The sequence below is a fragment of the Archocentrus centrarchus genome, chromosome 16, assembly GCF_007364275.1.
Source record: "Archocentrus centrarchus isolate MPI-CPG fArcCen1 chromosome 16, fArcCen1, whole genome shotgun sequence".
Lineage (NCBI taxonomy): Eukaryota > Metazoa > Chordata > Actinopteri > Cichliformes > Cichlidae > Archocentrus > Archocentrus centrarchus.
This window is the reverse complement of record NC_044361.1, coordinates 35,620,752-35,645,027: the sequence shown is the minus strand read 5'-3', so window position 1 is coordinate 35,645,027 and position 24,276 is coordinate 35,620,752. Positions and strand designations below refer to the sequence as shown.

Sequence of the window (24,276 nt, the reverse complement as noted above, 5' to 3'; positions counted from 1 at the left end):
TGGGCAGTTTAGACTCAGCAGGTAACCTAACCCCACTGACTGCATGTCTTTGGACTGTGGGAGAAAACCGGAGAGAACCCACACAAACACGGGGAGAACATGGAAACTCCACCCAGAAAGGCCCTGGTGGGGGATTCAAACCAGCACCTTCTTGCTGTGAGGCAACAGTGCTAATCAGCGCGCCACCATGCTGCCCTCCTGCTCTGATATAGAACATAAATCAGATAATAACAACAAACATACTCTAAATGATCCCATTTCAAACTATCTCACAGACACTGATGGAGAACAGGGGCCCTCCTTCTCCTCCTTTCCATCCACCTCTACTTCCCTTCCTCTCAGCCTGTGTTCCCCTCCGCTCCTCCTCCTCCTCTTTCTCCTCCTCCTCTTCCTCTTCCTCTCCTCTCAGAGATCTTCACATTAAAGATGTCCTGGCTCTCACCTCTACGCTCTCAGCCCCAATTAGTTGACTTTACTAGAAAATTGTGGAAACTGTCATGGTCCTGGGCCGTCTGCCCAGCGTTTTGTGTTTTTAGTTTATTTTCCCTGAGTGTTTAATTCCCAGTGTGTTTTGATACGTTTGTTCCCTACGTCCCTGTCTCCCCTGCTCCATGGTCTTGTCTGTTTTGTCATGATGTCTTAACCCTGACCTCCTCTGTTTTCATGTTGAGTTTATTCCTAGTGTTGTGACTAGTCTGCGTCTCTGCCCCGTGTCTGTGTGCCAGTCCCCCGTATGTAGTCTGCGTGCACCTTGGTTAGTCACTTCCTGTATTATTTTGACAGTCTTGTGTTCCCTGTGCTTTGTGTCTAGTTTTGCTTCCCCTGTTATTAGTTTCATTTGCTTCACCTGTTGTTCCCTGCTGTTTCCTCTTGCCCCGATTACCTGCTGTGTATTTAAGCCCTCAGTGTTCATCTGTTCCTTGTCGCGTCATTTTCAGTGTTCCCTCGCTGTGTGTCTCCCTGCTCCTCCTCGGGTTTTGGTTTAGCTTTTCCCAGTATAGGTTTGTTTTTGTCTTCTGTTACATCCCAATAAATCACTTTAAGTTCACCCTCTCCTGAGTCCTGCGTTTTGGGGTCTACCCGCTCCAGCCACACAGCCAACCATGACAGAAACTCGTTGCCTTAAACCATTTCAACAAAAGTAGAAGAAAGCCTCACAGTTCAATGTTTGAATATATATATTTTTATTTTGGTCAAACATTCAAAGGGAACACTTGAAATGTGTAACTGCATCTTATTGCAACAATAAAAACAAACAAACTTGTGAACCAACAGACGAGTAAAAAGAAGCCTTTATGTCCTTAAACTGGATCCAAGCAGAGTCGCACAATTTAATAAAAAGTCACTGAATAAATAAATGCTGAGTCCATTTGTTTGGTTATGATGAACAACTCACAGATTTATATAAATCTGACATATTTGAGTTCAAATATAATTTTACATACAAACTAAAAACAGCATAAAGATCACAACATTTAGGCTACAGTACTGTCTTCAAAGGAAGCTGGTTTTCTAAAGGAAATAAGAACAGGTTGCTTTCAAAATAAAAGTTTCTGCAAACCTGTCAGGTTTTCTCAATAGTCCAACTAAATCTAATAAATGAAATAAAAACAAAGCTTCTCTGCCACAGAGTGGGAACCTGTCCTGGGTCAAACTCAGCATCTGCCTAAAGATTGCTGGGATAGCCTCAAACGTCTCACAGCCCCGACTAAAGTAGAAATAATGGAAGAGCAACAAAAACTTTGATGGTTGTGAAACGTTTTTCAGCTGAGAACTAAAATGCAGTCCTGAACATCAAACTCTACTTCCTGTCCCTCAGTCAGCTTAAAGAAACTAAAGTCTTTTTTAACTGGCTGTAATCCTCACAAAAGTCCCGTTTGTAGCTCTGCTGGTCAAACCATCTTTACTGTTCCTGCCTGTGTTAGAGAGACTTGGGAGCAGAGAAGTGGAATAACACTGTATATACGGCACAATCGTTCATGCCTATTTTCAGCATTTTCTACATCGAGAGCTGATTTTTAAACGTTTGTTACCTGGTTTTAGTTCTGAGGCCCTTTGTGAGAAGTCCCTGCTGGATGAACAGGAATGTGCTCTTCATAGACTCGAGGGAGCTGAGAGGAAGTGCATCTGAAAGTCCAAACAGGAAGCAGATAGCTTTTAGCAGATCTGTAACTCTGTCCATCACGACTTGGCCCTCAGTGACGATCTTCAATGAGGCCGGACTGAGATGGACCACAGAACAAGGAGGAGCAACAAGGAGGAGCAACAAGGAGGAGCAACAAGGAGGATCATCAAGGAGGAGCAACAAGGAGGAGCAACAAGGAGGATCTCAGTGTGACTCATCAAAGGAACAAAGAGCTCAATCGTGACGTTTCTACTAAATGACAGTAAAGTTTAAATAAAGTGGAATCAGCAGAGAGACGGACACATGGAGACAGAGGTCCATCAGTGAGGACTGCTTAAGCTCTACTTTTACCTTCACACTGCATATTCTCCATAGCAACACAGTCACAGCAACAATGAAATGATGAGATATCAGGAACACAATTACACAACTAGGAAAGGACTCACATTTCTTATCCACCACACGTGCCCCGGCCGGGATTCGGACCCCAGACCTGTTGCTGCAGAGAGGTGGTGTTGCCACTACACTATCAGCTGCTGCTGTGGTTGAAAGGCTTCATGTGCAAGTTTTTGTAGCAGCTTTGATGATCACGACAACATAACACAGCACCAAATAATGATTTAATAATTAGCCCCAAATCTGCTGGACACTGTTTACAGAATTGTTTCCTCAGGTTATGATTTTATCAAAGCTCCATTCTCTGAACACTAACTGAATGGATTTGATGTGTGCGTCTTTCTGTTGTGGCCATCAGTCATACACTGACTCACTAAACTGGAAATATGGATCAACATTGTGCTTATTTCATGTTTGTGTTTTCAGCAGTCAGTGATGTGAACAACATTTCCCATAAGGCCACAGACCTTCAGGGTTTAAATGTGTCAGTGTGCAGAGATGCAGTGAGGCTGTTTATAAACTTACAGTTTCTGTGAATCAGGTGGAGAGAATCCAAAACCAGGGATGGAAACCACAGAGTCACAGAGACGAGGCAGCACTTATACAAAAACAGCAATATTGTATTTTTAAATAAAAGCATAAAGTTGCACAATGTCCTTGAGCAAAACTGGAGCTTCAAACTATATTGTGTCCATAGCTCCAACAGTCTTAAAGCAAATCTTGTTAAAACATCATCAGAGTAACAGGAGGAAGGTCAGTCTGTCATCTTCAGGTGTCTCTCCCTCCAAATCTCCTGTCACTGCTGGATCTCCTCCTCTTCACCACACGCTCATCCTGCCATGGCGTCCCTGTCGCAGGTTTCCTTGGTGTCCATGTTGCTGCCTGTTGCTGCTCTGCTGGGCTAGTTTTAAAGGGGCGGAGCCGGCAGCTGGGATTCAGTTCATTAACTAAGAAGATGTGGCTGGGATGTAAAGCTAACACCAAACAACAATTTTCAGAATAAAAGCATGCAAATAAAAATGTCAAATAAGAACATACAAAATATCAAATCAACCAAATCCACTGATAAAAAATGACTCAATAAAACACAGCATAAAACACTGAAATTCCTCCCACTGGGTGACATCAGTGGGACAGTGTAGTGTTAGTGTTAACATTTAGTGCTAGGCTAGTTAGCTGACAGCTGATGTAGCTGAGAATAAATCCATCCATCCATCCTCCTGCAGCTCATCTGGGGGGACATGGAGGTGTTCCCAGGTCAGCCAAGAGATGTCATTTTTCCAGTGTGTCCTGGGTCTGCCCCGGGACCTCCTCCCAGTAGAACATGCCTGAAACAGCTCACTAGAAGGCTTCCAGGAGGCATTTTAGTTGTTTACCACCTTAACTGGCTCCCAGATGACTGAGCTCATTTAACAGGGACTCTACTTGGTTCACCTGCTCGGAGGTGTTTAACTACCAAAGTGACCTCGCTCCCAGTGATGGTGAGTCATCGCCCTCGTCCCCAGGCTCTGTTTTCACTACAGAAGGACTGTCAGAGACTCTGAGGAGATTCTCAAACTATTCCTTCCACCACTTGGCTGTGTCCTCAGTTGAGGTCAAAAACACTCCATCCCTGCTGTACATGGTTGCTGCCCCGTCTGACAGTTTGCCAGATTCATCTCAAAGCTGACCTAAAGTCTTGTTCTTTGTTCTGGTTTTTGTTGGTCCTGCCAGTAACCACCAGCTGCCTCTGGAGTCCCACAAGCCGACCAAGTTCAATAGAAGGCAACCTCCTTCACTGCCAGGACACTCGCCCTCGCCTCCAGCAGCTGCTGACACAGAGCACACATTAAGTCATTATGAAACTGTATGAAATATTGTGAAAAATCAGGAAACTACACTGAAAGTTTGAGTCTCTTGACTTTGAATGCACACATAGCAGATAAGACCCTGAATGCAAAAAAAAAAATTAATCAGCCCATCTTTGTCATCAAAAACAATGGTTATGTGACAAAGTACCAACTCCTGTGTATCCTGTGAATAAAAGACAAATGAACAAGTACTTTGAAAATATTTAACATTGATAAAAGTACTTTGTGAGTGATTTTGGTCATTAACCCTTGAGGCACCTTTAAACTGATTATATACTTTTTATCTTTAGGTCCCAAAATGTTACAGCTGCTGAAACTATAAACATTCAGTGTTAATTATTTTTACCTTCACTGAATCACCTTATATACATTTTGGGTTGTTCAAAAGAAGCCAGATTTTATATAAAGTTAAAAAAACAATAAGTAATATTTCCCAAAAATAAAACTGCATTTCCAAGCTAACTACACAAATACAGCAGACCAACAAAACAATCCAACACGTCTTACCGGCTTCCTTCTTGCACGACACCGGGCAGGATTTTTAATGGCTGCCGCCTTTTCCAGAACGTGAGGCTGACTGTAGCGGAAGCTGCGGCGGACCGTCTGTAGGTTTAACAAGAAGCTGGAAAACATTTTTGTACATTGTAAATAAAGAGCATAAACACAGTGTATACATAAACATATCCAGGTAAAAAACACACAAACAAACAACACCAATAGATACTTACAATTATATCACGGTCCACGCATTAGGAACACTCCCACTGGCGTTGTGAGGCGAACACAGTCTGTGGAAAATAAAGGTGAAAATAAATAAGAGTAAAAACATTTTGAGTTCTTCTCTCCTCCCCACATTGAATACTGCTGCTTTGTTTCTGATTCTTACCTCTGCAGAGGATCATACCGGCTTTTACTGGATTCAGAGTTGTGCAGGAACTGCTTCCTATAAGATGAAACCAAATAAAAATAAGAAACCAAATCACAATACGTCTGTCAGCTTACTGTGACCATTCCTCCACTCTTAGTATTTTTGTTTTAGAAACGACCAAGTCTTACCGCAGTTTTCGGATTGTGCTGCTGTCTTTTCTTTGTTAGAGTCCAGAGCATCGAGTCGCTACACAATAGACACCATCTTGTCTTTCAGCTGCGCTAGTAGAAACTTGAGTAACTGAGTCGATAACCCACTCATTGCAGCCAGCAGTGTCTTCTCATCTGCAGCGGGGCTGGTTGAAGCTGGCCGGTAGAGAGGCCCGCTTTCACGAGGAGCTTCTGGGGTGTTGAAAATATAGACGACGTCCTCCATTGTCGTACCAGGAAAGCAGCGTAGACAAAGAACGCCATTCAGTTTGAACGGAAGAGAACGACCGCACCGATTTCCTTTGGTCTTGCGAGACCTTCAGCGAGATCCCGCATGTGATCTGTATTGTCCAATCACAGGCGAGGAAGCTGCCACACGGAATTCAATTCATTTCATTTCAGTTCAGTTAAATTTTATTTATATAGCGCCAAATCACAACAAACAGTCACCTCAAGGTGGTTTGTATTGTTGGTAAAGACCCTACAATAATACAGAGAAAACCCAACGGTCAAAACGACCCCCTATGAGCTGGAAGACACACATCCACTGTCCGTTTAAGCAGGACAACTGAGAAGGTGACTGTTGCATTAAAATTTTTCCTTCTTTTTTTTTTTTTTACATTTTCCTTTTTCTTTTTTTTACATTTTTCTCATAAAGGTTTTGCTGATATCTCTTATGTACATCCATGTATAGCAAAATAAAAGTTTATATGTTTATATGTTTTCTTATTACACCTGCCTTGGTAGTCTTTAATGTCATTAATGCATGTGAACATTCACTGAACGTTTATGGCAGCGTTCATGGGATGTTGTCTGAATGTTCAATGCTAGCTGGGAAGCCACTGCACAGAAGAGGATGATGGCGTGACAGACTTTTTGTTACAGTGAATTAGACTGAAAACTGAGTATGCTTTTCAATGAAAATAATGCTTGTAGTGTCACCAAAATCAAGTTATAGCCTTTGTTTAAAGGTACAAAAGCTGAAAACGTCCAAAAGTTTATTTCCAACTAGATAATACTAATTTATAAATTTGAACGATTTCTTGTGAGTTTAGTCTTGTTTGAATGTTTCGCTGTATAACAATTTATGTGTAGTCACATTGTAATGGAAAAAGGCTTAAAAGATGATAATGTAAATTTGATTATATATATCTCAAAATAAAAATATGTTGGTTACAACTGTTGGGAGGGGTAGACCACTGGTGAGCACTGGTGAGTACTCGATTTGCATTTGTATGACTCACAGAAACCTCCTTCACATATGAGAGCCTGCCCTAGACCTGAGGAGAGGGGGGAGCTGAGGGAGCACTGACACAGAGAGTCCACGGCAGTTTCCCTACAGTTTATTGTTCTGGCCAAAGCCTCCTGCTGAGAGCCCTAAAGCTCAAGGAGCACGGCAATATTACATGCCAGAAACTGTCGAAAAACCCACTTTTCATGCAATGATGGTTACTAAATATAACGATGGTTCTCTGAAATAAGAGCCAGTGATCTGCAGGCTTCAGTCAGACTGATCTCAGAGCTGTTAGAAGAAACTGAGCAGCTGTTTAGTGTTGAAATGAGAGAACAAACAGTGTGAGATCAGATGTGATGAATGAGGACCACTGTCTCTATACATGTAAAGGCCCTTTCACACCGGATGCGTTGCGTAAAAACGACACGAATTTCCGAATCTTTCAGATGCGAACCTGTCGTGTAACCTATATACACACCGGACGCGTTGCGTTTTTGCGACTAAATCCTCCCTATATAACGCACAGTGAAAAAAAAAAATGCAGTCGACATCAAGCGATGATGTAATGAGGCCCTGCTGTTTCTTTTTTTTTTTTCCCAACAACTTTTATTATTTTTTACAAGAAAATAGCCAGCAAGTAAACATAACAGAAGAAGTATCATAAAGATTCAAACCTGGCCTAACAAACACAAAAAAAAACCCCAAAACATAACATAAAACAAGCTCAGGAGCAAAGCAAATACCCTCACCAAAACAAAAATAAACAAATAAAATAAAATAAAATAACATACTTTTCCAAGTTGCCTGTCGTTTCAACATTACAATGTGATATGCGTCAATCTGGAACATCACGGAGAACAAGTCTCCCCACATGATCATAGAAACGATCCCACATTGCATTCAATTTATTCTCTCTGCCCATTAACATAAATCTTATTTTCTCCAATTTAGCAAAGTAAAGGACTTCTCTGACCCAGTGGGTATGTGATGGTGGTGATGAAGATTTCCATTTTGCTAGGATTAGGCGTCGGGCCAATAAGCAGACAAAGGCTGCGAAAGCTTCTTCCTGAGGAGACCGGTCTATGTAAGGAGGGGGTACCCCAAATACTGCAATACTAGCAGCAGGCATAATTTGTTTTCCGGCAGTCTTAGTTAGCGAGTCAAATATCTCTCCCCAGTATGATCTCAGGTTAGGACAAGACCAAATCATGTGAGCGTGGGTTGCGGGCGTCAGACCACAGCGGTCACAGGCAGGGTCCACTTCTGGAAACATTTTTGACAACCTAGCTTTCGTTAGGTGTGCACGATGTACTATTTTACACTGAACAAATGCATGCTTAGCACAAATAGAAGATTCATGCACTTTTCTAAGCGCTTTATTCCACATATCATCAGTTATCTGCTCATTTAGGTCTTCCTCCCACAGCCTCCTGAGACGAGTGACAGGGGTCAGATCTAAAGAGTAAATCTGAATATAAATGTATGAGATCACACCCTTCAAAGATGGGACTGGTCTAAAAAAAGAGTCTAAAGAAGAAACTGGGGGCTCAGCAGGAAAACAAGGAAATCTGTTATTGACGAAGCTGTGAATCTGCAAGTATCTAAAAAAGTGTTGCTTTGGGAGGGAAAATTTTTTGGATAATTGCTCAAAGGAAGCAAAGACATTATTCATATATAAATCATTAAATGATCTAATGCCTAAGTTGGACCAAACAGTGAAAGCGCCATCTACTAGAGATGGGGAAAAGACATGGTTTGATGTTATTGGGGCCTGCAATGAATATGACTGAAGCCCAAAAAAATGTCTGAATTGTTTCCAAATTTTCAAAGATGTCTTAACAATTATCTTCTTCGTATACAAGTCAGTGGCAGATTTAATAGGGGAATGAACCAGAGCCGACAAAGATACCGGTCGGCAAGTATTGGCCTCCATTGATAGCCATATTGGGATGGAAGCACCTAAATTTGGGTGAAGCCAAAACTGTAATATTTTAAGATTAGCTGCCCAATAGTAGTATCTAAGGTTAGGAAGAGCCATACCACCTAAGGATTTAGGTTTTTGCAATAGCTGCTTACGCATCCGTGGAGGCTTTTTACTTCAAATAAAGTCGCATATGCAGCCATCCAGATTTGAGAAGAAAGTTTGTGGTAAGAAAATAGGGACACATTGAAATAGATACAAAAATTTGGGGAGAGTAATCATTTTAACAGTGTTGATACGGGCTGCGATAGATAAATTTAGTAAAGACCAGCGTTCAAAGTCCATCTTTGTATGAGTCAAAAGGGTGGCAAAATTTGCTGCATAAAGGTCCTTAAATTTGGAGGTTATACCTAAATAGAGGAAACTATGCTTGACAATCTTAAAAGGCAAGGTCTCTAGCGGATACTCATTTGCAGCTTTATTCAAGGGGAAGAGTTCACTTTTGCCCAAGTTTAGCTTATAACCAGAAATAACGCCAAAGGAATCCAGAGTGGAGAGAGTTGCTGGGATGGAAACAGAGAAGTTCGAAATATAAAGAAGAAGATCGTCCGCATACAAGGATACTTTCTGCTCCAGACCACAAGAAAGAATACCCGAAATTTTTGAGTTGCTATGGAGGGCAATTGAGAGAGGCTCAATAGCCAGAGCAAACAGAAGAGGGCTCAAGGGACAGCCCTGCCGAGTAGAGTGGTGAAGAGGGAAATATCATGACTGATCATAATTTGTTCTGACAGATGCCAGGGGAGATGAATATAAGATTTTCACCCAGGAAATGAAGTTATTCTGAAAGCCGAATTTTTCTAAAGCAAAAAATAGATATCGCCATTCCACCCGGTCAAATGCCTTTTCTGCGTCTGAAGACAACACGGCTAGTGGCACAGTGGAAGATGGAAGATGGTAAATTGTGTTGAAGAGACGCCTCAGGTTAAAAAAGGAATGTCTGTTCTTTATAAAGCCTGTTTGCTCAGGAGAAATAATAGACGGTAAAACGGTTTCAAGGCGTTTAGCAAGTGTTTTTGAAAGTATTTTAAAGTCAACGTTAATAAGCTGATTGGCCGATATGACGCACAGTCCAATGGATCTTTTACTTTTTTTAAAAATTAAAGAAATAGAAGCCTGATTTAATGTATGGGGTAATTTGTGTGCTATAAATGATTCATTGAACATGTCAAGCAATACTGGGATCAGTTTGTGCTGAAATCTTTTGAAAAATTTGACTGGAAACCCGTCAGGCCCTGGACATTTACCAGTCTGCATGGAAATAATGGCATTACCGAGCTCTAAGGCAGTTACCGGTTTTTCCTAGTCCTCACCCTTATCGGGGGGCACCGTAGGGGTTTCAATAGATGAGAAGAAATTTTCAAAGTCTTGCTTACCACATTGCATTTCCGATGTGTAAAGGGATTCATAGCACTGTTTAAATTCGTTGTTGATTTCTGTTGGATCTATTGTAATTCCTGATGATGTGCGAATTTGAGAAATTTGATGGGAAGAGGAGCCAGTAATTTTCCAGCCTTGTCACCGTGTTCGTAGTATGTGCTCCCAGATTTAAGAAGCATGTCAACAGCATGATCTACAGTAAGATTGTTGTACTCTGATTGTAAGGTTATGTGTTCTTTGTACAAGACTACACTGGGTGAGACTGCATAAAGAGGCCCTGATGTTTCTAAACAAGAGAAGGAAGAAAGAGAGTTTATGGGTTTATCCAACTCATAAGAAAGCAGCAGCAGGGAGAGTTTCATGGTTTGATCCCAGAGTTGAAGCTGCATCACGGATGCTTTCGCACATATTTCAGGATGTCAGTGGGACAGTTTGAGCTCTTGATGGCAGAGTTGGGATCACATGTGAGGAGGCAGAGGATAATATCAGAGAGTCGACTGACCCGGAGCAGCGTGTAGCTGTGTGTCTGAGGTAAAATATTATGATTTTATTGTTCCCACATGACTGTATATTCAGTACATCGGTGCGTGTTTTGAGCTTTGACCTCACATGCTGCTAAATGCAGCGCTCTGATTGGTCAGTCCTGTTTGTTCACTTGCGAAAGTGAGAAAAATCAAACTTGATCCGAAAAAATAAATGCCGCAAATTCGTCCTGTGAAATGACGCAGTTGGTGTGAACGGCTGCATTAAGAACAGGAGAGTCCGAAAAATATTTTTAACGCACGAAACATTCGCACGGAATTTACGCGTCCGGTGTGAAAGGGCCTTCAGGCTGTGAGCTGGAATCCAGCTTTATTTCCTGGAGACATGAACACAACAACAGCAGTCGTCTTCACATCATCTCAAACACATGATCACAACAAGCTTCTGACTGATCTGATTGGCTGACTGTTGTGTGTCTGTCACCATTCTCCTCTCACAGCTTCACTGAGGAAAGCAGCCACTGAGAAGGCTGCAGCTTTACAGGAAACACTGGATCTTTGCTTTCATACTAACTGTGTTTAGTACAATACTGCTGAGAGCAGCACAGACTCACTCCAACCCTGTACTGACCTCAGATCCTTCAGACTACAGACTGCACTCTTCTTAAGATCAGATAGCTGCTTCACATCTGATTCCTGCAGGTTGTTTCTGAACAGGTTCAGAGTTGTCAGATGGGAGGGGTTGGACTTCAGAGCTGCAGCCAAAGATGAACAGCTGATCTCTGTCAAACTGCAGCATATCAAACTGAAAAAGAAATAAAAGATGCAGATAAAATCAGTGATGATGCACTCAGATGTGTTCAGGTGTGAAATGTGCAGCTCAGCATTACTGTGTCCTAATCAATGAACTTTTCTCTGAAATGAGAAGAGCAACTTTGTGATTCTGTTATTGTGTTGTTATAATTATTTATATGTTGATGGAATGATTGAATGTCGGTTGATTTATATGTTGATTTATGAACATCACTGACACACTCGCCTTTCATCAAACACACTTCATTTCAGACAAGAAAAAAAGATTAAGAAATAATTTCCATGTTGAAGGGAAGTTATGTCTGAAGACAAATGAGGTTCACTTGGTAAATAAGCAGATAAGACAGACGAAGCTGAAGTTGGTTTTCGATTGCAGCTTCCGATTCGGGAAATGGCTAAAGGGCCATACCACTTAATTTTTCGCTACCTTCAGCATCTTTAATCTGCTCTAGCTCCAAAACTACAACACCTACACACTTTAAACCTGGACTAGATTATTCTGCACTAATAGCAGAATATATAAAACCATGTGTGTGATTTGTGAAACCTTTATCTGATTTGTGAAACTTCAATAAAAGCACATTTCAGCACCTTTTTTGCATCTGGATCACACTAGAACTGATCCAGCTCCAAAACTACAACACCTACACATTTCAAACCTGGATTAGATTATTCTCAACTAATAGCAGAGTATATAAAACCATGTGTGTGATTTGTGAATCCTTGATCTTATTTGTGAAACTTCAATAAATGCACATTTCAGCACTTTTTATGCATCTGGATCACACTGGAACTGCCCCAGCTCCAAAACTACAACACCTACACACTTCAAACCTGGACTAGATTATTCTGCACTAATAGCAGAGTATTTAAAACCAAGTGTGTGATTTGTAAAACCTTTATGTGATTTGTGAAACTTCAATAAAAGGGCGATTTCAGCACCTTTTTTGCATCTGGATCACATTAGAACTGCCCCAGCTCCAAAACAACAACACCTACACACTTCAAACCTGGACTAGAGTTTTCTATCGTACTGGCTAAATAATTAGAGCACAATGAAAAGAAAAGTCAAAATAGGCAAGTGTGTGTTAGTAGGACAAGTCCTAGTTAAAACCATAAACATGCCAAACTTCAAACTTGTAAACAACTTTCATTTCACAGCTTTTCTTTGAGTTTAATGATTTGATCATCTCTCCATTTCTGCTCGTAGTTGCATGAGAAGCTCTCCTCTCTCACTGAAAAAAAGGCATTAAGTTATGAATCACTTGAATTCTTTTTCTGTTTCTTATACATGATTATTTTTAGATTGTCATATTGCTTCAGTCATTTTAATTCTCTTACCTCTCCTCCACTTGGCCATGTTCAATTTGTTCCACTGCCTCAGCCCTGGTTAGTGCTCTGGTGTTTTCCAGTGCATTTATGAATGCCTGCATTACATCCAAAAATGTAATGGTAAAAACTGTTTTCTAAAAATACAAATATTTACTTTACATTTTAATAAAGGTTACAAAGGGTTTACGCTAACATGTTTCATTATTTCAGACCCTGCTTCACCTCACCTATTTCTACCTATCTTTGTTGTGACCAGTGGACTTTCAAACAACAGATTTCTTTTGAAAAATATTTTTGTTGCACTACTGGTCTTTTTTCATAAGTCAATGAGCATGAAGAACAGGTGCTAATGACCTCATTATTTTACTCAGGTGTGTTAAAGCAGAGATACATTTAAAAGTTGCAGGACACCGGCCCTGGAGCCCTGGATTTGAACCCCCCCCCCAACCTAAAGGAAGCCTTACCTTAAAAAAAAGGTCAATTAAACCTAATAATACATACATTTCAATTGATAGTAGTAATCAAACAAGCCAGTAAAGTTCAGATTATTATTCACACTTGTTCCAAGCAGTTTCTTTATCTGAGGAAACTCACTCTTTGTTCAGCATGGAGCCACAGTGGACAATGATTTGCATTTGTCTTTAACTTTGCAGCAAACCCTTATAGCAAGCATGCATGTAGCGACAACGGAGAGCAAACACTTCTTTTAACCTGGAAGAACCTTCCCATCGTCAGTGTGAACAGCCATCTACCATGACCAACTGGGGGTTTAAGGAGATACACGACACTGAAAAAGAAGCACTTATGTAGGAGTACTTTCTGTGTTAAAGAAGAGCAAAAAGTTAATACCAGAAGAAAGAGATCATGAAGTTGTTGGAAGCAGTTGGTATCAGAGAAAAAAAGAACACAAGACCAAATCTTGCTACACTGAAGATGAAAAAAATTAGAGAAAACAGAAAGTTAAACGTGGAAATAACAGCAAAATAATGCAAATTTCAGAGAAGGAGGAGTTCAGTTGTGATGTGGTCCAAATCACACACATGGTTTTATATACTCTGCTATTAGATTATAATAATCTAATCCAGGTTTGAAGTGTGTAGGTGTTGTAGTTTTGGAGCTGGATCAGTTCTAGTGAGATCCAGATGCATAAAAAGTGCTGAAATCGCCTTTTGTTGAAGTTTCACAAATCAGATAAAGGTTTCACAAATCACACACTTGGTGTAGCCCCTTAACTGGCAAGGGCCCGGTGACGGGCCGTTTGTAGTCCCTTTTATATGGCAGGCTAGACCCTCCCATTTTTATTGACACGTCATTCGGCCAATCATGTAACTGGCTGCACCAAATCACCTGACAAAGCTACGTGACGCCCTCTGAGTATTATTGGCTCTGGGAAACCCATTTCTTAACATGATTGGCCGAATGAGGTGTCAGTCAAAATGGGCGGGTCTAGCCTGCCATATAAATGCACTTCATTCGGCCCGCGGACCAGACGCAGCCGATTAATAGGCTATGAAATGGGTTGTTCAGAGCCAATAGTGACCAGAAGGCGTTATGTAGTTTTTGTCAGGTGATTTTTTTGCTGCCAGTTAAGGGGTTAAAGTATTCTGCTATTAGATTAGAATAATCTAATCCAGGTTTGAAGTGTGTAGGTGTTGTAGTTTTGGAGCTGGGGCAGTTCTAGTGTGATCCAGATGCATAAAAAGTGCTGAAATGTGCTTTTATCGAAGTTTCACAAATCAAATAAAGGTTTCACAGATCACACACTTGGTTTTAAATACTCTGCTATTAGTTGAGAATAATCTAATCCAGGTTTGAAGTGTGTAGGTGTTGTAGTTTTGGAGCTAGAGGAGATTAAAGATGCTGAAGGTAGCGAAAAATTAAGTGGAATGGCCCTTTAACCATTTCCCGAATCGGAAGCTGCAATTGGAAACCAACTTCAGCTTCGTATAAGACAGAGAATAGAAACACAGTCAGTGAACTGACCTCAGAGTCTGCAGTCTACATTCTGGACTCTTCAGAAAACCACACAGCTGCTTCACTCCTGAATCCTGCAGCTTGTTGTTATTCAGGTTCAGCTCTCTCAGATGGGAGGGGTTGGACTTCAGAGCTGAGCTCAGAGACACACAGCTGATCTCTGACAGGCTGCAGCTCCACAAGCTGAGCAAAGAATAAAACAAAGAGATCAAATCATTGATGATCAATCAGATGTGTTCAGGTTTTAAATGTGCAGCTCAACATTATTATGACCTAATCAATGAGCTTTTCTATCAATGAGGAGCATGAATTTGTCCTTCTGATACTGTGAATCATAATCATGTCAGCTTTCTACACACAGCATCCAGATGAAGTTTTTGGCTCAGTTCAATCATGAAGATCTACCTGCTGACCTGCATTCCTGTCATTGGGCTGCTTCTCTCTTCTTTCCATCATTTCCTCTTTCCCACACCGTCAAACTCAATTCTGTCCTCATCAGCTGTTCCAATAATCTTACCCGCCTTTTTGAGCGCATCACTTCCTGTTTCCTGTCCTTTCAAACTAAGAGTCATTCTGTCATTCTGCCTTTCACACTCATTTGTTCAACAGCCGTCCTCAGAGAGCCTCATCCAAGCAGGGCCGGATCTAGACTGCTATGTTTGGGTGGGCAGCTAAAAATTATTGGTGGGCGACTTTGTTGAGATGCAGACTGGAGGTTTGAGCAGCCGACTAGTGACCTGCAGGTTCCCGGTTTGAGTCCCTGTTCAGATGCTGCTATCTCTGTATCTCTGTGTATCACAACACATCCAACCGCAAAAGCTGCTACAACAGGTCAGTGAGAACTACACAGAAAAATAAAACTAGCAGAAAAACTAAACTGGCTCAGCTGCACATGTTAGAGCAGGTTACAACTCTGTGTGTGTGTGTGTGTGTGTGTGTGTGTGTGTGTGTGTGTGTGTGTGTGTGTGTGTGTGTGTGTGTGTGTGTGTGTGTGTGTGTGTTCTTTTCTTCAGGCTGCAGTTTGTTGATCAGGTGGATCATGAAGGAGCTCCAGCTGTTTCCCAGTAAAGGTTTAATGGTGGTTACAGGAACAAGTGCTGCTGTTTAGGATGCTAGAAAAACATTTTCTTTGGCTCCACCTGAGCTCACGGTCTCAGTAACGGCTCCGCCTCTTTGCTCTGCACCGTGTGATTGTAGACAATCTCACGTTAAACTGACGTCAACATATTTGGTGCTGTTATCAGTCTTTTTGTTGGAAAACTGGGGGCTGCACGAGCTTAATGTTGGAATACTTTGTATTCACACACGTGCTCCTAAATAAGTTTCTATCACAGGTCTGTTTTTAGTCGCTAATGTGGCTGAAACACTCGCGCTGACATGGAGACACCTGAGCGCTGCAGAGTTTAAACGAAGCATTGAAGCAACAAATTGTGTCGAGAATTTTTTATCATGGAATTATTGTCAGTGAACTGACCTCAGAGTCTGCAGTCTACATTCTGGACTCTCCAGAAAACCACACAGCTGCTTCACTCCTGAATCCTGCCGCTCGTTGTCACTCAGGTCCAGCTCTCTCAGATGGGAGGGGTTGGACTTCAGAGCTGAGCTCAGAGACTCACAGCTGATCTCTGACAGGCTGCAGCTCCTCAAGCTGAAAAAAGAATAAAACAAAGAGATCAAATCATTGATGATCAATCAGATGTGTTCAGGTTTTAAATGTGCAGTTCAACATTATTATGACCTAATCAATGAGCTTTTCTATCAATGAGGAGCATGAATTTATCCTTCTGATTCTGTGAATCATAATCATGTCAGCTTTCTACACACAGCATCCAGATGAAGTTTTTGGCTCAGTTCAATCATGAAGATCTACCTGCTGACCTACATTCCTGTCATTGGGCTGCTTCTCTCTTCTTTCCATCATTTCCTCTTTCCCACACCGTCAAACTCAATTCTGTCCTCATCAGCTAATCATTTGGCAGTTATTTTGTTCTCGCGAGATTGTGTGGAGAGGGAGTTTCTGTTGTTGTTTTGGGAAAATGGCGGCTCAAATAAATCTCTGCGAAAATTAGACGTCGTGTTTTTGGAGTTTTCAATGGTAGCAGAGGATGGTTACCAATTACAGAGTACCGCCAAAGTTTGATGAGGCCAGGCCATACGAGTGCTGGAAAAATGAGGTTAACATTTGGAGACTTGTTAAGGATTTGGACAAGAAGAAACAAGCACTTGCAGTGGCGCTGGGGCTCGAAGGGAGAGCCAGAGAGATTGCATTGGAAATACCCGCGGAGGATCTGAACAAAAATAACGGTATGGAAACCTTGTTTGTTAAACTGGATGCGGTATTTTTGAGAGAAGAAAAGACCGAGCTTATGAAGCATACTCTCAGTTAGACTCGATATCTAAAGACAGTACAATGTCCATGGCGGACTTCATTATAGATTTTGAGCAATGTTACAATGAAGAAGTACAACATGGTGCTGCCCGACGCTGTGTTAAACTCCTGGACGCGGCTTGTCTCGAGGAGAAAAAGTAGGCAGCTTGCCCTGACGGCATGCGCAGATTTGACATTTGCCTCCATGAAGTCAGGATTGAAGCGGATTTTCGGGGGAAAAACTTCTGGAGCAAGAAATGACACTGAAACTCAAGACGCTGTTTATTTTTCAGAGCAAAAATCACAGGGCAAATTCAGAAGGAGCAATGGCTCTACACAGGGCGGACAGCGGCAGCCACAGCTGGGTACAAATCCCCTCGACAAATATGGTAAGCGAACAAAATGCGCCATTTGTCAGAGCACGTACCATTGGGCCAAAGACTGTCCGCATAGGGAGAATGAAGTAAAGCTGACACAAGATGCAAGTATGGAGGAGTGTAACATCACTTTGTTCACAAAGATAGAGACGGACTCTCAGATCTTCCTAACTGAATCACTGGGATCAGCTATTATTGATACAGCTTGCACAAGTACTGTTTGTGGTGAAAAGTGGCTGGACAGTTACATGAAAGACCTAAGCCAAAGCCAAATTAACAAACTGCTGCAGACAGAAGCTCCTAGCTGCAGACCTTTTAGATTTGGAGATGGTCAGGTGGTACACTCTAACAGAAAATTAAAACTTCCTGCCAAGATTGGGCAAACAAAGTGCCACACTGAAACTGAAGTGGTTTCAGCTGATATTCCCTTATTACTGAGCAAAAGGTCTCTGAAGATAGCAGAAACTGTTTTAGACATGAAGAATGACAGAGTTGTCATGTTCAAACAACAAGTTCCACTGTAGCTGTAGCTCAGTAGGTAGAGCAGGTCACCTACTGATCGGAAGGTCAGCGGTTCGATTCCTGGCTACTCCAAGCTACATGCCAATGTATCCTTGGGCAAGATACTTAACCCCAAGTTGCTCTCCGACCATCCTGTCGGAGTATGAATGTGTGTGAATGCTAGTTAATTAAAAGCACTTAGCTTAGTATAAACATGGAAGTGCATGTATGAATGTGAGTGCATGGGTAAATGTAAACATGTTGTGTAAGCGCTTTGAGTGCTCTGACTGAGTAGAAAAGCGCTATATAAGAGCTAGTCCATTTACTTGAACTCACTAGTTCGGGACACTATTGTGTGGATATTAGAGATGAAGATGCAAAAGTGGATGACAAAGAAAGTGAAGTCCTTACTGTCACAGCAGAGATGTCTACAAAAGAGAAGCGTAAAGTTCTCCTGAAACTCCACAAGTAGTTTAGCCACGCCTCCACAGACCGGCTGCAGCGACTCATTCATAGCTCTGGAAATACTGACAAAGACTGTCCAGTCCTCTTGCAGGAGGTTATTCGTGACTGTGAGATATGTCAGAGGTACAGCAGGGCAAAGCCCAAGCCTGCTGTTGGTTTGCCTTTGGCCTCAGAGTACAATGAGACGGTGGCAATGGATCTACACGAGTTGGAGGCTGGCGTATGGTACCTGCACATCATCGACCATTTTACACGCTTCAGCACTGGAAACATTGTGAGGACCAAGAAACCCTTCGAGATCGTCAACTCCTTCATTCACTCATGGATAAGTGTTCATGGTGCCCCCAAACCAATCTACACTTACAATGGTGGGGAATTCAACAATGAGAAAGTTAGAGACATGGCAGAAAAATTCAACATTGAGACAAAGACTACAGCAGGCTACAGTCCCTGGAGCAATGGACTGTTAGAGAGACACAACATGACACTAACTGACATGCTCCTGAAGGTGAAAAAGGAAAATGGGTGTGGTTGGCAAACTGCTCTAGACTGGGCTCTTATGGCCAAAAACAGTATGGTCAATGTACATGGTTATAGTCCACATCAGCTTGTTTTTGGTCACAGTCCTAATCTACCTTCTGTTTTGGTTGATAAACCACCTGCTTTAGAGGATACTTCTATGAGCACTAGAGTAGGACAGCACCTAGCAGCATTACATGCGTCCAGAAGAGCTTTCACAGAGGTGGAATGCTCAAACAGAATAAGAAGAGCTTTGAGCAGGCAGCTAAGACCTACAGATGAAAAGTATGAGACGGGAGACAAGGTGTACTATAAGAGAGCAGATAGTACAGAGTGGAAGGGCCCTGGTGTAGTTATTGGTCAGGATGGAGTTGTGGTTTTTGCGAGAGATGGTGGGATTCTTGTCTGAGTACATCAGTCCAGGCTAAACAAAATGAATACACAGGATGAGAATAAAACAGTCCTGCCCAGTGTTCCTGAAAAGGATGAAGTAAGTGAAAACATGGTTCACACTGAGGCTTCAGAGAGCTCAGATGATGAAATGAGTGTTAGTGGAGAACAACAAAATACTGGCAATACAGAAACAGAGGAGAGGAATGTCACACAGACTAATGAGACACATACTGAAGAAGAGAGTAATACAACGAATACTCAGGGTCCTACAGAGGTCAAACCAAAAACAGGTCAAACAGTTACATTTACTAACAGAGATGATGGTACCAGACACACGGCCAGAGTTTTAGGCAGACATATCACAGGTTGATGATCTTCACACTGTATCTGGAAACGCAGAAGCTGAGGTACTCATTGCTAAAGACATTTCTTTTGATGCTGCTAAACAGCAAAAGATTGAGAGTTGGAAAAATAATAATGTCTATGAAGAGGTCATGGACAGAGGTCAAAAATGTATTTCGACTAGATGGGTCTGTACATTAAAAGAAACTACAGAAGATATCATTCATAAAGCCCGCCTTGTGGCGAGAGGTTTTGAAGAAATCAACATTAACAAGTTACAGAAAGACTCTCCCACATGTGCATCAGAGTCACTCAGGCTGCTGTTGGCAGTGATCTGTCAAAACAAGTGGAAAGTTTATTCTATGGATATTAAATCTGCCTTTTTACAGGGTATGGAGCTTTCACAAGACATTTTCATTCGCCCCCCACCTGAGGTGGGCGCGGAGAATGTTGTGTGGAAGCTAAAGAAATGTGTATACGGACTTGCAGACGCTTCCCTCTACTGGTACAACAGGGTCAAAGAACTCATGCTCAACACTGGTGGTAAAATGTCAAAAGTTGATCCTGCAGTGTTTTACTGGCAGAATGAAGAGTCTGAGGTGACAGGAGTACTGGCGTGTCACGTAGATGATTTTCTTTGGGCGGGATCAAAGCACTTTGTAACTAATGTTCTCCCTGTACTTAAGTCTGCTTTTCATGTGGGCCGTGAAGAACATGAGAGTTTTTCTTATGTGGGAATGGACATTACTACTTTGGATGGTATAGTGCACGTGCATCAACACAGTTACATTGACAGCCTACAACCAGTTCATTTAAAAGCAGCACGGGCTGTGCAGAGAGATGCTCCACTAAATGAGACAGAGAGAGACCAGCTTAGGTCCAAAATAGGACAAATATTGTGGATTGCCAAACAGACGAGGCCAGATGTTATGTTTGACACTTGTAGCCTGGCATCTAACATTAAAAATGCCACTGTTCAGTCCATACATGAGGTAAACAAAGTGATTCGCATACTAGTGGTGTGTGATACTGCAAATTTTGGTATCGATCCGATACAAGTAAATACAGGACCAGTATTGACGATACCAATACTGATACCGATACTTTTGATTTATAAAGGCTGCTTATGTAGGGGAGAGCAGTGTGTCATGATTTGATATGAATTATCATCACTTTGCCAAATCTGAACACATTTTAATGACCACTAAATCACTCTGATTTTTACTTTCCACAATAATTCGTTAACACAATAAAGAACACCTTTCAGCTTTTTCATGTATTTTGAAACTGGATTTTCTTTGGAAACCAGGGACCTGCACTATGAAGGGAGTTCAACATACTCAGGGTATCTTTTGGTTATCAGGGTTAACTTAGCCTAACACTGGCTATTCTGCTCTCCTTGTGTGTGTCTAACACAATTTAGCAGTAAGCCTAACTCCAGTCGAATGAATACGTGAGTCAGGATGTAGCTTCCTTAGCTCCACTTTATTTTGATGAACCACGTACACGTTGAACATGGAGTAAAACTGTAGGACAGAAATAAAATAGCTACTTTTAGTTTAGCATCATTAAAAAGGAAGGTTAAACATAAAAAAATTGGAATGCCTTGTTTGCCTTGAAGTAAACCAACATGAACCCATAGGAATCGCACAACAATCAAACCTCACATTTACTGTAAACATTCTCCACATATAATACTTAAATAAATTGTACTGCTGAATATTAAATCAAAACTTACAGACAGTGGTGTCGATGGCGTGAACAGAAAGCAGATTGCAATGGATGAACTTTCTCACATGTGGCTGACTAAACTAAAAAAAAGATGGCTGACTTCCTGTTACCTGCCCGAGATGACCTTCAAAATAAAAGACTGGATGAACTGAGATTAAATTAACATTCATCATTTATCTTATAACAGGTTAAAGGGCAGAACACTCCCTGCCTGGTATCTGTTAAGATGCCACATATCAATACTTAAGTTATGAAATTATAAACATGTCAGTCCTCATTCTTTAGAAGCATAACAACTTCTGTAACAGGCCTGAGAAACTTTTTGGCAGCTCCATCCTTGATGACCTTGACCTCAATCCTGCGGACTTTGCCATCACTGCCTGGGAAGGTGTCTGTTATGAGAGCCATGGGCCAATCATTGCGGCATGTGCGATCATCCTTCAGCAAAACAACATCACCCTTTGTAATGTTGGGACTTGACTCTTGCCATTTGTGTCAAAGTTGTAGTGTGTGCAGGTATTCGCGTTTCCAACGTTTCCAGAATTCGTTGGCCAATCTTTGAACTTGGCGCCACTGTTGCTTATACAGGTCCTTCTCAGTGAATATCCCTGGAGGAGGTAAAACACTCCGCTTCTGAGTGAGAAACATTGTTGGGGTAAGTATCTGTGGAACATCTGGATCTGAAGAGACAGAAACTAGAGGTCTTGAGTTAATGATGGCCGTTACCTCTGCCATCAGGGTGCACAGGACTTCATGAGACAAGCTGGAGGAGGGAGTACGCATCAGCATTGAGTCTAAGATTCTCCTTGCAATCCCCACCATGCGTTCCCACACACCGCCCATGTGCGAAGAGTGAGGTGGGTTGAAACGCCACGTCCATCCTTGATTGTTTGTGTACCTCTGGACTTCTGAGTCAGTCGCCACTTTATGGAACTCCAGCTCTCTGCAAGCACCAATGAAATTGGTCCCACAGTCTGAGTGTAGCTGTTTGGAAGGACCACGGATTGCAAAGAATCTTCTTAAGGCTTTGATGAATGAAGAAGTGTCCAAACACTCAATGACTTCTATGTGGACCACACGTGTGCTCATGCAAGTGAAGAGTACAGCCCAGCGCTTACTCTGAGCCATGCCTCCTCTTGTGCGCCTAGCTGTCACAATCCAAGGACCAAAAACATCCAGACCAGTGTGGGTAAAAGGTGGTGAAGTGCTCAGTCGTTCTAGCGGGAGATCTGACATCTTTTGTTTCTCTCTTTTTTTACGGAGCTTTCTGCAGATGAAGAACACGCATGAAGAACAGCACTTATGCAGCGCTTGGCACCAACTAGCCATATGCCAGCAGCTCGAATGGCACCTTCAGTGAATGTCCGACCTTGATGCTCAACCTGCTCATGATGGTGTCTGATGAGCAACATGGACACGTGGTGTTTTCCTAAAAGAATGACTGGACACTTTTCTCTGTTGCTTAAATCAGCAAGCTTAAGCCTGCCTCCAATCCTTAGCAGGCCTTCAGAATCTACAGTCGGATTTAGCTTCGCCAGTGGGCTTCTCTTGGAAATATCAACTCCCTTCGAGAGAACATCTAATTCTTCAGAGAAGGAAGTTCGCTGTACAGACAACAAGAATAATTGCTGTCGTAGCCTTCAACAACTCATCAGTGGTAAAAGGTTTTGGACACCAGTGCCAGCCATTACATCCTGTCGTCCTTCTGTCCTTCTTGAAGGAATGAACTACATGAATGAGTGTTGCAACTGCTCTTTGCAGGGACTTCCAAGAAGAGAATTTTGTAAACCTCTCAGGATCCAGTTGGTTAGCCTTTTGACTTGTGACACAACTTGTTACTTGTGGTCGGATTTCTACATCAGAATCTGGACTGATGAGCTCAAATGTCTCTCGCTGTTCGATAGTTGTCTGTGGTTTGCACAAGAATGCTGGACCAGTGAGCCAGCTGGTCCTAGTGAGCTTTGAGGCTTGGACTGACCTTGAGGCATGGTCAGCTGGGTTATGCTCCGTAGGCACATACTTCCATTGGTTTGGTGCTGTAGACTGCCGGATTCTCTGAACCCTGTTGTGAACATACACATAAAAGCGTTTTGACTGATTATGAATATAGCCCAGCACCACTTTACTGTCACAGTAGAAGGTAACAGCATCAACTGGAACGTCGATCTCTTGAACGATGAGTTCGGCCATTTCTACGGCTAGCACCGCCGCACAGAGTTCCAATCGGGGTATGGTTGGTTCAGTTGGAGGTGCAAGTCTAGCTTTCCCGAAGACGAACCCCACATGTATCTGGCCGTTTTCGTCTGTAGTCTTCAGGTATGCTACGGCACCGATTGCTTTGGTCGAGGCGTCTGAGAAAACACATAACTCCTTCCGACTGGCATTGGAGCAAGAAGTACTAGTATAAGCTCGAGGGATGTGAAGATGTTGCAATTCCTGTAGCGAATCTCTCCATGTCTCCCAAACTTCAGATTTGTCTTGAGGGAGTGGACTGTCCCAATCAATTCCATCCAGGGTGAGCTCCCTCAGTAATGACTTTCCTTGAATGGTCACAGGAGCAACAAAGCCGAGAGGATCGAAAAGACTATTTATGGTGGAAAGGACACCACGTTTTGTGAATGGCTTGTCTTTGATGGATACTTGGAAGGTGAATATATCCCTTTTGACATCCCAACTTAATCCAAGGCTTCGCTGTGTGGGTACTGAATCTCCATCCAAGTAGAGATCTTTCATGTCCTTAGCATGATCTCCAGCTGGAAAGGCTCTTAAGACTTCAATGCTGTTGGATGCGATCTTGTGAAGTCTTAAGTTTGACTCCGAGAGCGATGCTTGGGTTTTCTTTAACAGAGAAATTGCCTCTTCTTCTGTTGGCGTGGAAACAAGACCGTCATCTACGTAGAACTCCTGCTCGACGAAGCGTCTGGTGTCTGATCCGT

General features: G+C 42.2%; 1 protein-coding gene across 1 annotated transcript in view; it reads right to left on the bottom strand.

The window, feature by feature from the left end:
* Positions 1–2,029: 2,029 nt before the first annotated feature.
* The window catches only part of LOC115794238 (NACHT, LRR and PYD domains-containing protein 12-like), a 64,664-nt gene continuing 42,417 nt past the window's right edge, over positions 2,030–24,276 (bottom strand). The window contains exons 9-11 of the mRNA XM_030749613.1: positions 14,654–14,827; positions 11,157–11,330; positions 2,030–2,222 (exon numbers count right to left, since the gene is read on the bottom strand). Coding sequence (XP_030605473.1) covers positions 2,030–2,222; positions 11,157–11,330; positions 14,654–14,827 — 541 coding nt within the window. The remainder of the gene's footprint in view (positions 2,223–11,156; positions 11,331–14,653; positions 14,828–24,276) is intronic.